The 13,126-nt window shown below is 43.0% G+C and overlaps 1 protein-coding gene across 2 annotated transcripts in view; it reads right to left on the reverse strand.

Moving 5' to 3' along the window:
• The window catches only part of YTHDF2 (YTH N6-methyladenosine RNA binding protein 2), a 30,318-nt gene extending 17,499 nt beyond the window's left edge, over positions 1-12,819 (reverse strand). Inside the window, exons 1-4 of one of the 2 annotated variants that reach the window (XM_045545742.1) lie at positions 12,307-12,819; positions 11,795-11,819; positions 11,144-11,223; positions 5,687-7,267 (exon numbers count right to left, since the gene is read on the reverse strand). In XM_045545742.1, the coding sequence (XP_045401698.1) occupies positions 5,687-7,267; positions 11,144-11,223; positions 11,795-11,819; positions 12,307-12,333 (1,713 nt within the window). In that variant the 5' untranslated portion in view covers positions 12,334-12,819. Of the gene's footprint in view, positions 1-5,683; positions 7,268-11,143; positions 11,224-11,794; positions 11,820-12,306 lie in introns of both variants that reach the window. The other variant, XM_045545741.1, reaches the window with a different exon arrangement.
• Between the last annotated feature and the right edge of the window lie 307 nt (positions 12,820-13,126).

The raw sequence follows: 13,126 nt of genomic DNA on the forward strand, positions 1-13,126 counted from the left end.
TTTAATAGACAAGTCTTTAGCACAGTTCAGGAGATAATTTTTTCAGTAATATTCACACAGTAAATTTATTAAAAAATTATCTTATATACCTAATCTGTACCAACATTCACTGGGAATCCACACATCCTTTCTGTCATCCACGTCTTTCTGGCCTTAAGTCCTTTCTTATTTATTACATGTAATTAATATTCAGGTAAAAAAATTATGGAATAGAAACAACAACCTTTCTAAAAGGACCTGTTTAGCAGCATCAATTTCTGTCATGAACCTTGGATGTTACCCTGAGCCAGCTAACCCTCTCTTATCCTTGGTTTCTCTGGTCTGGACTACCTTATGTAGTCTACAATATATATAATACAAGCTTTTAGTCTCTACTTGAAACCCTTCTGTGACTAAGAACTTCATTTAGCCATTTTTAGAAAGTTTTCCCTTTTATTTACAAGAATCTTCCTCCCTACAATCTCTATCCATTGGTTCTAGCATTGTCTTTTGGCTTGGAGAATAATCCTAGTCTTACAAGCATTTGAAAACAGCTATCATATTCCCCTTCTAAGTTATCTCTTCCCTGCCCTTTGCTAAGACATACACTATAATGAGAAATATGATAACATCTATGAAACACACTGTAGGAAGAAGTGAGCTGTGTGTATTCAGATGAACCATATAGTGGTTCATCTCTACTTCTACAAGCTTCCCTTGCCTTCCATGTAAAGGTTACATCAAAGAGCTCCTCCATCCTGACTCAAATTACGCCTTATTCCTTTCTTTTAAACCTCAGTGTTTTGGGTTTTTTAAACCAAATTTATACCACTTTCACTAAATTCCTTCTGATAATTTTTTTTTAAGAGATGAGGTCTCACTATGTTGCCCAGACTGGAGTGCAGTAGCTATTCAAAGGCATGATCCCACTACTGATCAGCACAGAGTTTTGACCTGCTCCCGTTTCTGAAGCGGGCTGGTCACCCCTCCTTAGGCAACCTGGTGGTCCTGTGTCAGGTGGTCACCACACTGATGATGAACTTAGTACATAGCACACTATAGTCCAGAACTCCTGAACTCCAGCATCCTTTTGCCTCAGCTTCCTGAGTACCTGGGACCCCTCGTGTGCACCACTGCTCCCAACAGTAGATTCCTTTTTTTTTTATCGAGCTACTTACATAGACATTTAATTCAACTCTTTTCCTAAAATCTCCAAACTTCCCTTCAGGGACACCCATTCCACAAATACAAATTTACTTGAGCTATGTATGACACTTCCTGTTCTAAATTATCATCTATACAGTGTCACAGATTGGGGCTGTTTTGAACCATGTTCACTCTTCTCGAAACACCTCTGGGCGGGGCATGATGGCTCACACCTGTAATCTAGCCCTCTGGGAGGCCGAGGCGGGAGGATTGCTTGAGCTCAGGAGTTCAAGACCAGCCTGAGCAAGAGCGAGACCCCGTCTCTACTAAAAATAGAAATAAATTAGCCATACAACTAACAATAGAAAAAATTAGCCAGGCATGGTGGCTCATGCCTGTAGTCCCAGCTACCCAGGAGGCTTTGGCAGGAGGATCGCTTGAGCCTAGGAGTTTGAGGTTGCTGTGAGCTAGGCTGACGCCACGGCACTCTAGCCCAGACAAGAGAATGAGACTCTGTCTCAAAAAAACAAAAAACAAAACACCTCTGGCTATATTCTACACATCTTTCAAGGGTCAGCTCAGAATCCACTTCTTCTAGGATTCTTCTATGACCAATCCACCTGCACCCCAGGATAGGTTAGGCAATCTTCTTTAAAGCTTCCAAATTGGTACCTTGTGCACACCTTGAGAAAACACTTTCTACTTTGTACTGTTATCTGCCACTAATGTAATAAAAGGCTCCCCAACATTTCTCTGCAGTGTCTAACACTCAGCGAAGATGTTCAAAGATAAATAGTTTCATGTCAATTCCTAAACAGCTTAATAAAATTTAAGTATATCCAAAGACACTCTCCAGTCACTGATTTTAGATCTCCTATTTGAAAATAGGAATAATTCCAGAGACATTTAAGGAATCCTCAACCAGGGTGAGGATTTTTTTGTCTTTAAAAATAAACACCTAGCACACTGGGAGGCCGAGGCGGGAGGATCACTTGAGGTCAGGAGTTCGAGACCAGCCTGAGCAAGAGCAAGACCCCCGTCTCTACTAAAAATAGAAATAAATTATCTGGCCAACTAAAAATATATATAGAAAAAATTAGCTGGGTATGGTGGTGCATGCCTGTAGTCCCAGCTACTCGGGAGGCTTTGGCAGGAGGATCGATTGAGCCCAGGAGTTTGAGGTTGCTGTGAGCTAGGCTGACGCCAAGGCACTCACTCTAGCCTGGGCAACAGAGCGAGACTCTGTCTCAAAAAAAAAACTAAAATAAACAACCTGCTAGTCCCACTTACTAGCAATGACAATTTAAAAACTATAAACTTCAAGCTGTTTCCACCATAACCACATTTTCTCTATATTTTGTCTTTCTCAACCTCCATTAGCTTTCCACTTATTCAGAAAAATCACTTACCTAAGTGCTCAACTCAATCTAACATTATGCTAGGAGATTAAGAATTAGTCCTGGCCGGGCGCGGTGGCTCACGCCTGTTATCCTAGCACTCTGGGAGGCAGAGGCGGGTGGATCGTTTGAGCTCGGGAGTTCGAGACCAGCCTGAGCAAGAGCGAGACCCCGTCTCTACTAAACATAGAAAGAAATTATACGGGCAGCTAAAAATATATATAGAAAAATTAGCTGGGCATAGTGGTGCATGCCTGTAGTCCCAGCTACTCGGGAGGCTGAGGCAGGAGGATTGCCTGAGCCCAGGAGTCTGAGGTTGCTGTGAGCAAGGCTGACACCACGGCACTCTAGCCCGGGCAACAGAGTGAGACTGTCTCAAAAAAAAAAAAAAAAAAAAAAAAGAATTAGTCCTTAGTCTCCTGTACAAGACTACTTCTCTTATTTTTACTTGTAATTTGAAGGGCTAGAAACATAAGACAAAAATTAAACCAATTAGTTTTATGACGTTTCTAAAAAAGCATTGCTAATGCAGGAACTCTCCCTTTCTGTTAGACTATTCCAAAGCTGAGTCAAAAGAGAAAGGTTCTTAACTCACTGTTGCCTTCTTTAGGATAATAGCTGCACAGTAATTCCCTCAACAAAAAATTTTCAGGAAAAATGAGAATAAGGCCCATAAGGCAATATATAACACAGCCAAGACCTTCAAAGCATATACCTTTGACCCATCTAAATGCTGAAGGATAAATAAACTTTTATTTACATAAAAGGATGTTCAGTGGGGTGTTATTTTTAAATTGGAAAAAGCTATAATATTATAAAAGTAGTCAACAATTAGGAATTGGTAAATTATAATAAGTATGACAGAATGCTATGAAGCCATCAAAAGTGATGTCACAGAGGAATACTGAACTGGGGAAAGATCCTAAATAAATGCAGAAAGCAGGTTACAAAACAGTATCTGTAGCATACAATGAAGTAAACCACTCAAAGGTGTCACTAAAATTTGCCATAAGTTTCAAGCCTGACAAATCCAAAGTTCTGAGACAACATATTAGATCATGTGACAGAGCAAGCCAGTAACAGTACTAGGCAAAAATGGCTGTGGGCTCTGCTTCAGTGTGTTCTGCCAAGATATATGCCCAATCATGGAACTTCAGAACAGCTGTGACATCATCTTCAGGATCAAGTTTAAGTACTTCCCTCCTTATTGAGTTACCGCCCCTATTTGTCATGAAAATTTTTGAAATCTCAAATACTACAAAGATACACACACAAAAATCTCACCTAAGGGAGTCTCAATGAGCTATGAGCCCCATTCTCATAAAATTTGCTTGTTCTTGGAAGCCTAATAAAGATTCTAAGATAGTTTACAAGTCAGTTACGTAAGGATGTTAAGGATAATAGTAACCAACAGGAGTAGGGCAATACTAACTGAAATGATATCTGGGCTTAGGACCTTCCTGAAACCCCAGTAGCTCTTCTTACAAAAATAAACTAAAAAATAATCCGACATAAGTATAACACAAGCTTTTACTTTTTATTTGGTGCTTTGTTCACCAGCCTGAGAACAATTAGAATACTCATTCATCAAGAGTTTTTACACAATGGTCTTGAAAAAGAACCATTAGTTAGCTTAATAAAGACCCTAAACTCTAATAATTTTATTATTCCATGAAATCATTAGAAGGCTGGTCAATTCCAACACATGAATCTTACACCTTCTTACAAAGTTCAATTATCATTCACTGAACCACTCCAGTGAACTTAATCCAAATAGGTATTTGATTAAAAGTTAACAAATTGACAAAACCCAAATTTGCTACTTCATTTTTAAGCCCATGTTTTCCCTCTAGCCCTAACACATAGAAGTTTATCTTACCATCTATGCTGTGCCTAAAAATTCATCTTTTTGTTCCTGCTTTTAATAACAAGATGTAAGAAAGAATTCTGCAAGATGAAGGAAAGCTGATTCATGGTATTAGGTGGTACACATTTCAAGTGGTTAAACCAAGCACCTAGATGCCTCTCACACATGTTCATAAATCTGCTGTGCTACTACATGATACCTAAAAGGTCACGGCCTTCTTACTCATTCCTCTAGAAACAGGAGCATGAGAAGACATCTTTAGAGCCCTTCAGATATCCAGCAAAAAGCATAAGTATCTTTTTCTACAAAATATGGCACATTTTAAGTTAAATCGTTAACCTTTGGGGAGAAGGGAATTTAAACGACTATCAAGAAGGAGAATTTTTCTTCTCAGACAACTTTTCCATAACCTGGCTCTCCACCCCTAATGCTTTTGGTGTCACTGACAAGTGTATCCACATTTTTCTTATTTGTGCACACTAGAAGGTAAAATGGCAACTAATCCTGCTGTAACTTAACATCAACTCTAGTTTGAATCCATTCTCCATTCTGCCCAAGATTCTCCCTTGTTACAGAGGAAATCAGGATAAAGTGACTCTTTCAAAAAAACAACAAATATTAAAAGAGATCAGCTTTTTCTGATTATTTGTTTTCCAAGTATATATAGTATACATATAATATACTAAGTATATATATACTATAGTATATATATAACATACTAAGTATAGTATATATATACTATAGTATATATATAATATACTAAGCCTTAACTTTCCTAATGAGAAAAAGTGATTAAGCTGAACACCACAAAGAACAGAACAAGGAAAGTTCTGAAAAACATGCTCTTTCCCTGCCAATTGTCACACGGAAGACAGAAAAGTGATTCCAGGGGTTAGTGACACATCAACTCTTGAAAATAAGCACAAAATCCCAGCCAGGCCAACAGTTAATTATAACAGAACTTCTACATTTTTCTCTGCTATATTATAGCCTCAACCTTTTCCTACTTTAATTTCCATGGTTTTATCACTTCAATTATTCCCTTTGAATTTCCTTCATTCTTCACCTCTTTCTGCATCTTGTAACCCTGTAACTTCTGTATTGTAATTTCTGTATTGTTTCTGTCCTCCACTAATGTTCTCACATTCCTTCACACTAGGGTTCAAATTAAGACTGAACTGTTAAGTGATACTGTGTTAATTTACAGAGATTTTATTAATGGTTCACTACACAATACCTCTCCATTCTCTAGTTCCTCCTTCCCTAAAAGCCTTAAGAATGGTAAGTGGGTTACCTTTTTAACACTTTCTTCTTCCTCTTGGCGTTTCTCATAGTGTGAGAAGTCATCAAAAATGGAAGTGGTGTGCTTGTAGCTGGCTATGATTTTCAACACCTGCTTAGCCTTTTCCAGAGGCACTTCCTGAGTGTCCCTAGAGTTGGTCACTGGTTTATTCTCGTTGTTCTCTAGACGAATGTGTCGCAGTTGGCTATTAGGAACGTCCTTCACAAAAATCCACCTGACATCAAAACGACCCTTCCATTTGTCCTGGGACCACACACCTGCACATGTGTTATAGTCCACAGCAGATTTCATTTCTGCAACGCCACAGAAGTGTCCACTGCCGTTGACACTGAAAAGTAAGTAAACGGGGCCTTTCCCGTTCATGGAACGATAAGCAGCATCCAGTCTCTTGTTCCCATGCTCTGTGCTGCACCAGATATTATACTTAATGGAACGGTGGATATCGTCCTCAGAGTAGCTCTTAATGATGAAAACCCGGCCATGTTTCAGATTCCAGTCAAAATCCTTGGGGTTATAGTTATTAATGGATCGCAGCTTCTCCAACACAGGGTGGGGTTCCGAAGGAGTAGATCCAGAACCAGCCTGAGACTGTCCTACTCCGTTACCATCCACCCCATTATGACCAAACCCACTGCCACGGTTCCGAGGTGCTACCCAGCGGGTTGGCTGAGCTGCCTGTTGCTGGACTGAGAGCTGGGCAGGCTGTGGTGGAGGTGGAGGCAATGGCTGTGTCTGTTGCCCTACTGATGCCTGAGCCACTGGTGGGCTATTGTTAGCCTGCTGACCTACAGGCTGAGGAGATCCCTGGGTTGGTTGACCTATATTCTGAACCAAAGCCTGTGAGGGGGCTTTTGCCACAGGGCCCTTGTTATCCCAAGTTCCAATATCCATGTTATGCTTTATTGGAGGTGGTGGAAGACTTGACCCTGCAATGCCATTCTTGGTCTTCAGCTTAGGTTGCTGTTTTGCAGGCTTGCTAGCAATGTCAGCCCAAGATGCTGGTTTTGGAGGAGCAATAGTAGCCGGAGGCAAACTATTGGAAGCCACAATGTTACTAGTAATGGACCCACTACCAACAGCAGAGCCTACAACTTTTGGAACATTGCTTGCAACTTCTGTGCTACCCAACTTCAGTGCTGCCATCCCTTGGTCTATAGTATTCATGCCAGGAGCCTTATTGAGGGTCTCATTGGCAAAAGCTGACTGTCCATCAATCATGGCTCCACCTAAGGAGCTAGGTGCATAAGCATAATTGCTACTATATCCAGAGCTCTGAGTAGACTGTCCCTGAGAACTGTTATTTCCCCACGCTGAGAAGTCAATCCCACTGGGAAAGAAATTAAAACCATGCTGACCAAGAAATGGAGTGCTACCTAGGGCTCCTGGTTGCCCAAACATTGCATCTGGTAGGAAGTGGGGCTCTCCGTTGCTCAGTTGTCCATAAGAAGTTAGATAGGGCATGGCGGTGTCACCCCCAGTAGACCAAGCAGCTTCACCCAAAGAATAGGAGAAGCCAATGGAGGGACTGTAGTAACTGGGTAAGTAGGAGTCTGACATGGCAGTATATGCATTATTCTGTGGAAGAAAAAAAGGCAAATCAAAACAAAATTACATCAGGATATTTCCTCCCCCACTTAGTCACACAATTCAAATACTTCAACCATTACTACAAAAAAGTGTAGCACATTCGAATGATCTCTTCCTAAACTCACTGGTATTTTTATATTATAAGAAATTTTGATGTAAGAATTGAAATGTTTAAAGTTAAGTGGATACATAAAGTGAATATGGGCCTTAACTTTAGCACTACAATTCAGAGAAGGGAAAACTCAGCATTTCACCAACAGTTTAAGTCTCGAGTATTGAGAGACAATGCCTTTATTAAAATCAATTCTCTTTGGACTTAAGGAATGGGAATTTTGGCAGAAGGGGAAGAGTGTTTGAAAGTTTCCTACCTAAACCAGGCAATAGGTCAAACACAAACAAAAAACTAGAAATTTCAAGTTCTAGCCCAAATGTCTATGTAGCCATTCCTTAAACATAAACTAAAATGCAAGGTTCACTACCTAGAGTTTACAGGTAGTTAAAACTCTAGGCAAACTATCTGGGAACATCAATAGATACCACTGTTTAATTATAACCTACAAAAATGCATAGTGGCTTCCAGAGGATTTTTTTTCTTTTTTTAAGAGACGGAAGGGTCTTGCTGTCACTTAGGCTAGAGTGCAGCAGCATCATCACAGCTCACCGCAACCTCAAACTCCTGGGTCAAGTGATCCTCCTGCCTCAGCCTTCCCAACAGCTGGGACTACAAGTGCACACCACCACACCCAGCTAATTTTTTTTAAAGATGGGGTCTTGCTATGTTGCCCAGCCGGGTCTCGGGCTCCCAAAGTGATGGGATTAATTACCCCGGCATGGTGGCACATGCCTGTAGTCCCAACTACTCAGGAGGCTGGGGCAGGAAAATTGCTGGAGTCCAGTTTGAGGTTGCAGTGAGCTACGACGACACCACTGTACTCTAGCCCAGACCCCAGACAATAGAACTCAACCCTGTCTCCAAAAAAAAAAAAAAAAAAGAGTGCTGGGATTACAGGCACACAAGCGACTGCGTCTGGCCTAGAGTATTATAAAATGAAAGAAAAAAAAAAAGATATTGCTACCTCCTTTGCTTCACCTATAAAATAGCTCTAAGCTGAAATACATACCTAACTTTTCCACTAGAACCAGCAAAGTATAATTCTAAAGACAATGTACAGTCCATGGTCTAACAAAATCACAGAAATATGAATGTATATTCAACTAGTCTTCACATTAGGATACAGATTACATTGTAAAAGCCTCAGTTACTCTTGATCTTACTTCAGTTTGTACTGAACATTTTTTTTTAATAAATGCTACAGCTCACAGAATAATCCCTTAAGTGAAAAGCCGCAGGTATACAAAATTGTTCTCCACAGATGTAGATACAGCTCAACTCAAAATAGAGAGTAGTTTACCCTAACTTCAATAGTTCTGGTAATATTAGGGTCCATTAGCTATGTTCTTAAAGAGACTTGGATGACCGTAACTACCTTAAGCCCCAAGTTTGCATTACCAAGGCCAACGGTACTCCTTAGCCACTAAAACACATCTCTTCAATATTAAGTTTTCCAACTAATGTGGTTTGATAAAATCGTGTGCTTTTCTCTGCCAATTTAAATTTTTCGTAAAAACAAAATCTTTCCACACACAGCCTCTCCAGTTTAAAAGTTCTCAAAGGCAGTGTTAAAATTTTAACAAACTCAAAGCTATTTATGTGTAAGAAATTCAGTCTATAGTCAATGGATTAAACAGAGTATTATTTCAATATAGGGTGAAGAAAAATTGTTTATAAAGTAGCTGAATTACTGGAAATGATAAGCCTAAAAAGAACAAAGATTCTCAGGTTACTCTTCTTCATATACTCATTTAAGATTTAGATTATCCTAAAAAAAATTTTTTAAATGAAGACATTTAAGCTTTGGCTCACCTAAGAAAAACCAAATGCACTTAATATCACTGGCTATGCCAAGATACAGCTGAATGCCTACCACTGAACTGGCAGGCTCCCACGTGTGTACCTGAGCTCAAAAATCTGAATTACACGATGTTTTACAAGAACTACCAACAATTATGTTTCTAAATGCTCCCCCTCTCCCTGTTATGATTATGTAAGTAAGCAAACTACTTCAATAGCAGGAACCTATTAATAGTTCATTCCTCTACTTCCTTCCCTACTTTTCCTGATAACTGGTTGTCTTCTGTGAAAACTTTTTTCTAATCACTTGTTTAGGTGGTTTCTATACTTGCAGTGTAGAAAATTTTACACACAGAATCTAAAATTTTTATGTAAGAATCAGGTCCAAATATGAGCATGTAGTAATTTGTCAAATTATTCAAGACTACCAATCATATTTCATATAGCATATGTTCAGAACTTATAATTGTTCCACAATTTTCTTAATCTTTTAGGATATTTTGGAAGAGATACGATCTATTTTCTTTTTGGTCTATCAATCTGGGGAGTTATATTAGCCAAAACTTGTCTTTGAGACCCAAGATGATAACGCAAGTTTTTACATTCATAAGTAATGTTAACATTTCAATCTACATGTAACTTTGTCTTCACATTAGAAGACAGATTACATTGTAAAAACCTCACTCTTTTTTTTGGCAACAGAATCTCACTCTGTTGCCCAGGCTAGAGTGCTGTGGCATCAGGCTAGCTCACAGCAACCTCAAACTCCTGGGCTTAAGCAATCCTTCTGCCTCAGCGTCCTGAGTAGCTGGGACTACAGGCATGCGGCACCATGTTCAGCTAATTTTTTCTACATGTTTTTAGTTGTCCAGCTAATTTCTTTCCACTTTTAGTAGAGACGGGGTCTCGCTCTTGGTCAGGCTGGTCTCGAACTCCTGAGCTCAAGCAATCCTCCCACCTCAGCCTCCCAGAGTGCTAGGATTACAGGCGTGAGCCACCACACCCAGCCCTCAATCACTCTTCATCTTACTTTCTCCTGAACAGTACTTTAACTCCATTTTATAAATCCTATAGCTTTCTTCAGTGAGAAGGTATGCAAAGCTGGTTTCTATAGATGTAGGTAAAGCTCAACTCAAAAACGCAAGTACCTAACTGCAAAATACTGACAATCTAAGAACCCATTAGCACTGAATGAAGTTCAGGTGACTTCATATTAGAATTTTTTTCCCATTACATATTAATCCAATTTTCCTAAAAGAAAAAGTTCTCTAGGGTGAATATTCAGAATATTTACCACTGGCAAGTATTCTTTTTTCTTTTTTTTTTTTTGAGACAGAGTCTCACTCTGTTGCCCGGGCTAGAGTGAGTGCTGTGGCGTCAGCCTAGCTCACAGCAACCTGAAACTCCTGGGCTCAGGCGATCCTACTGCCTCAGCCTCCCGAGCAGCTGAGACTACAGGCATGTGCCACCATGCCCGGCTAATTTTTCCTATATATATATATTTTAGTTGGCCAGATAATTTCTTTCTATTTTTAGTAGAGACAGGGTCTCACTCTTGCTCAGGCTGGTCTCGAACTCCTGAGCTCAAGCAATCCACCCGCCTCGGCCTCCCAGAGTGCTAGGATTACAGGCGTGAGCCACCGCGCCCGGCCAGGTATTCTTAAGTTTTATGCCGCTATACTCTTGGGGGGGTGGGGGGGGACAATTATTCAAACAGGTGTTACTGCTAGTAGACATAAAGTGTTATCAGTACCACAGTCTCAGTACAATATGTTTACTGACAATACAGAGACGGGAATCTAAAAAGCCTATAAAATTTGTAATAACTGTTTTATAACACACTAATAGGTATTAAGAAAGTGAACCCCCAGAAAATGAGATTTATAGACAGGGCAGAGAAAGAGTAGTATACTACACCCTTTGATCAGATACGTAAATGGTTAACTACTCACGGGCCTTGCCTGTGGACTCAAGTACGGTTCAAAATCATCATCGTTTAATCCATCTTTTTGATGTACAGATCCATTTTGCACTAAGGAAAAAAATTCCAATTAGGAGTGTCCCAATCCTACAATCTCCCTCCCAAATTAATCAAACATCCTAATCAGAAAAAAACCTTACTAGTTCGAAAGATATGTAAACTTGAACTTCAAAAGGATAAAGATGAGAGCGAATGCTGAAGCAACGTCCGTCAGTGAAAATATCTCCCTCCACCCAGAGCAAGTTGATCTAAAAAGGTCATTTTATTGGCTCCTCTAGATTTCTATTCCCTCCCGCTTCCCCTCCCCCATCACATGTGAGTACTTCCAGACAGTGCTCCACGAGGATGAAAAACAAAGGCCTTCTAAGACCTACAGGAAACTAAGGACCTGGGGCATTTCAAAATCGAATCCACCCCCACCCTTAATGAATTACTCCTTGTTAGCTAAAAAGCTGTTCGCCAGCTGCAAGAACACGCCGAAAGGGTCAATACTCCAGGGCGAGGCACCTGCGAACTAAGCGGCTTCCGAAAGGTCCTCTCCCTGGGGCGCTTCCCCGAGACCCCGCCCCCACTACTCGGCGTCCCCCTCCCGGCCCAGGGCCACCGGCGGAGCGGGGCTTACCTTTGTTTCCTTGACCTTTTGGTCTCTGCGGGCGAAGGAAACGTCGCCGAGCAGCAAGTTGTCCGAAGGAGAAATAGAAAAGCAAAGACAAATTAAAGCAAGGCCCGAAAAAGGAATAAAGGAGCAGGCCTGAGGGGGAGGCGCCAGGAATGGTGGTGAGGGGGAGGTGGAAAATGGGAGGCAAGTGAAAGCGCTGGGCCGGCGGGCCCCGGGGAGAAAAAGCGGGGGACGCCAGCAGCAACGCGGGGAAACCGGGGCTTCGAGGAGGGGAAGGAAATAAGGAAGGAAAACGAGGCCCGCTCAGGAAGGAACGCGGAGCGGCCGGTGGGCTCCGAGGCCCGGGAGGAGCGGGCTGAGGGCGAGGCGCTGGGCGCGGCTGGCCTCAGAGGCCCGAAACCCGGCCCGCGAGATGCGCCGCCTCGGCTCGGCCCGACCGGGGGCGGCGGGCCCGGGCCTAGTCGGGCTCCCTCTCGCCTCACACAATGGCCGAGGCATGCGGGCCGGGCCTGTACCTGCTCCAAGAGGCTGCTGGCCGACATGGCTTTCGGATCCTCACGGGCGGAGACGGCGGCGAACTCTCCTCAGCGCGGCGGCGGTGGCGGCAGATGAGCCCCGACTGCGGAAGCAGGCGGCGCGGCGGCGGCTTTTGTCCCTGACACTCGGGGGCCTCGGCGAACGCAGCGGAGACACAGCGCGCGGCTCGGGCTCCGGCTCCGACTCGGCGACGCTCTAGCCCGAGAGCTCAACGCCCGTCTCTATGCTTTTACGCGCGCGCCCGCCCCTCACAGCCGAAATAAGAGCGCCGAGCGGCGGAGGCGGGCGGCGCGCGCGCGCGCGCGCGATGCGGGCGCTGACTCTCATATTCACTCACCCACGCGGAAGGGGCCCGGCGCGAAGCACCCCGGGAAGGAAGAGGCGGGTCCGTGGCTCCCTCTGGTGGTCTGGAGGAGCGGAAGCGGCGCGCGCGGCCTCGCCGCCCCCACCGCCTCAGGATTGGGGCCTAGGGGGGTGGGGGCGGCCAGGGTCTCACCGAGAGGTTTTGACTAGCACCTGGAGAGAGTAGCTTTAGCTTGAGAAAACCGTCAAAAGCTGGTTTCTCAATGATGAAGCGGTGTCTGGAGACCGGGAGACCTTAAAATGAACCTGCCTCCCAGCTGCAAGTGGCATCCCACCCCCATCTGGGAGAGAACCCCAAGAGGGGTCACAGAGCCCCCAAGGAAACTTTATAGGCGGTCCTGCCCTGGAGAGTGACACCCCCACCCCCGTGAGTGCCCTGGTCATCCTCCTTTGTTAGCAGATTGCAAAGAGAGTACCCCAGAGAGCAAAATCTCC

Source organism: Lemur catta, chromosome 3, assembly GCF_020740605.2.
Source record: "Lemur catta isolate mLemCat1 chromosome 3, mLemCat1.pri, whole genome shotgun sequence".
In the NCBI taxonomy this organism is placed as follows: domain Eukaryota; kingdom Metazoa; phylum Chordata; class Mammalia; order Primates; family Lemuridae; genus Lemur; species Lemur catta.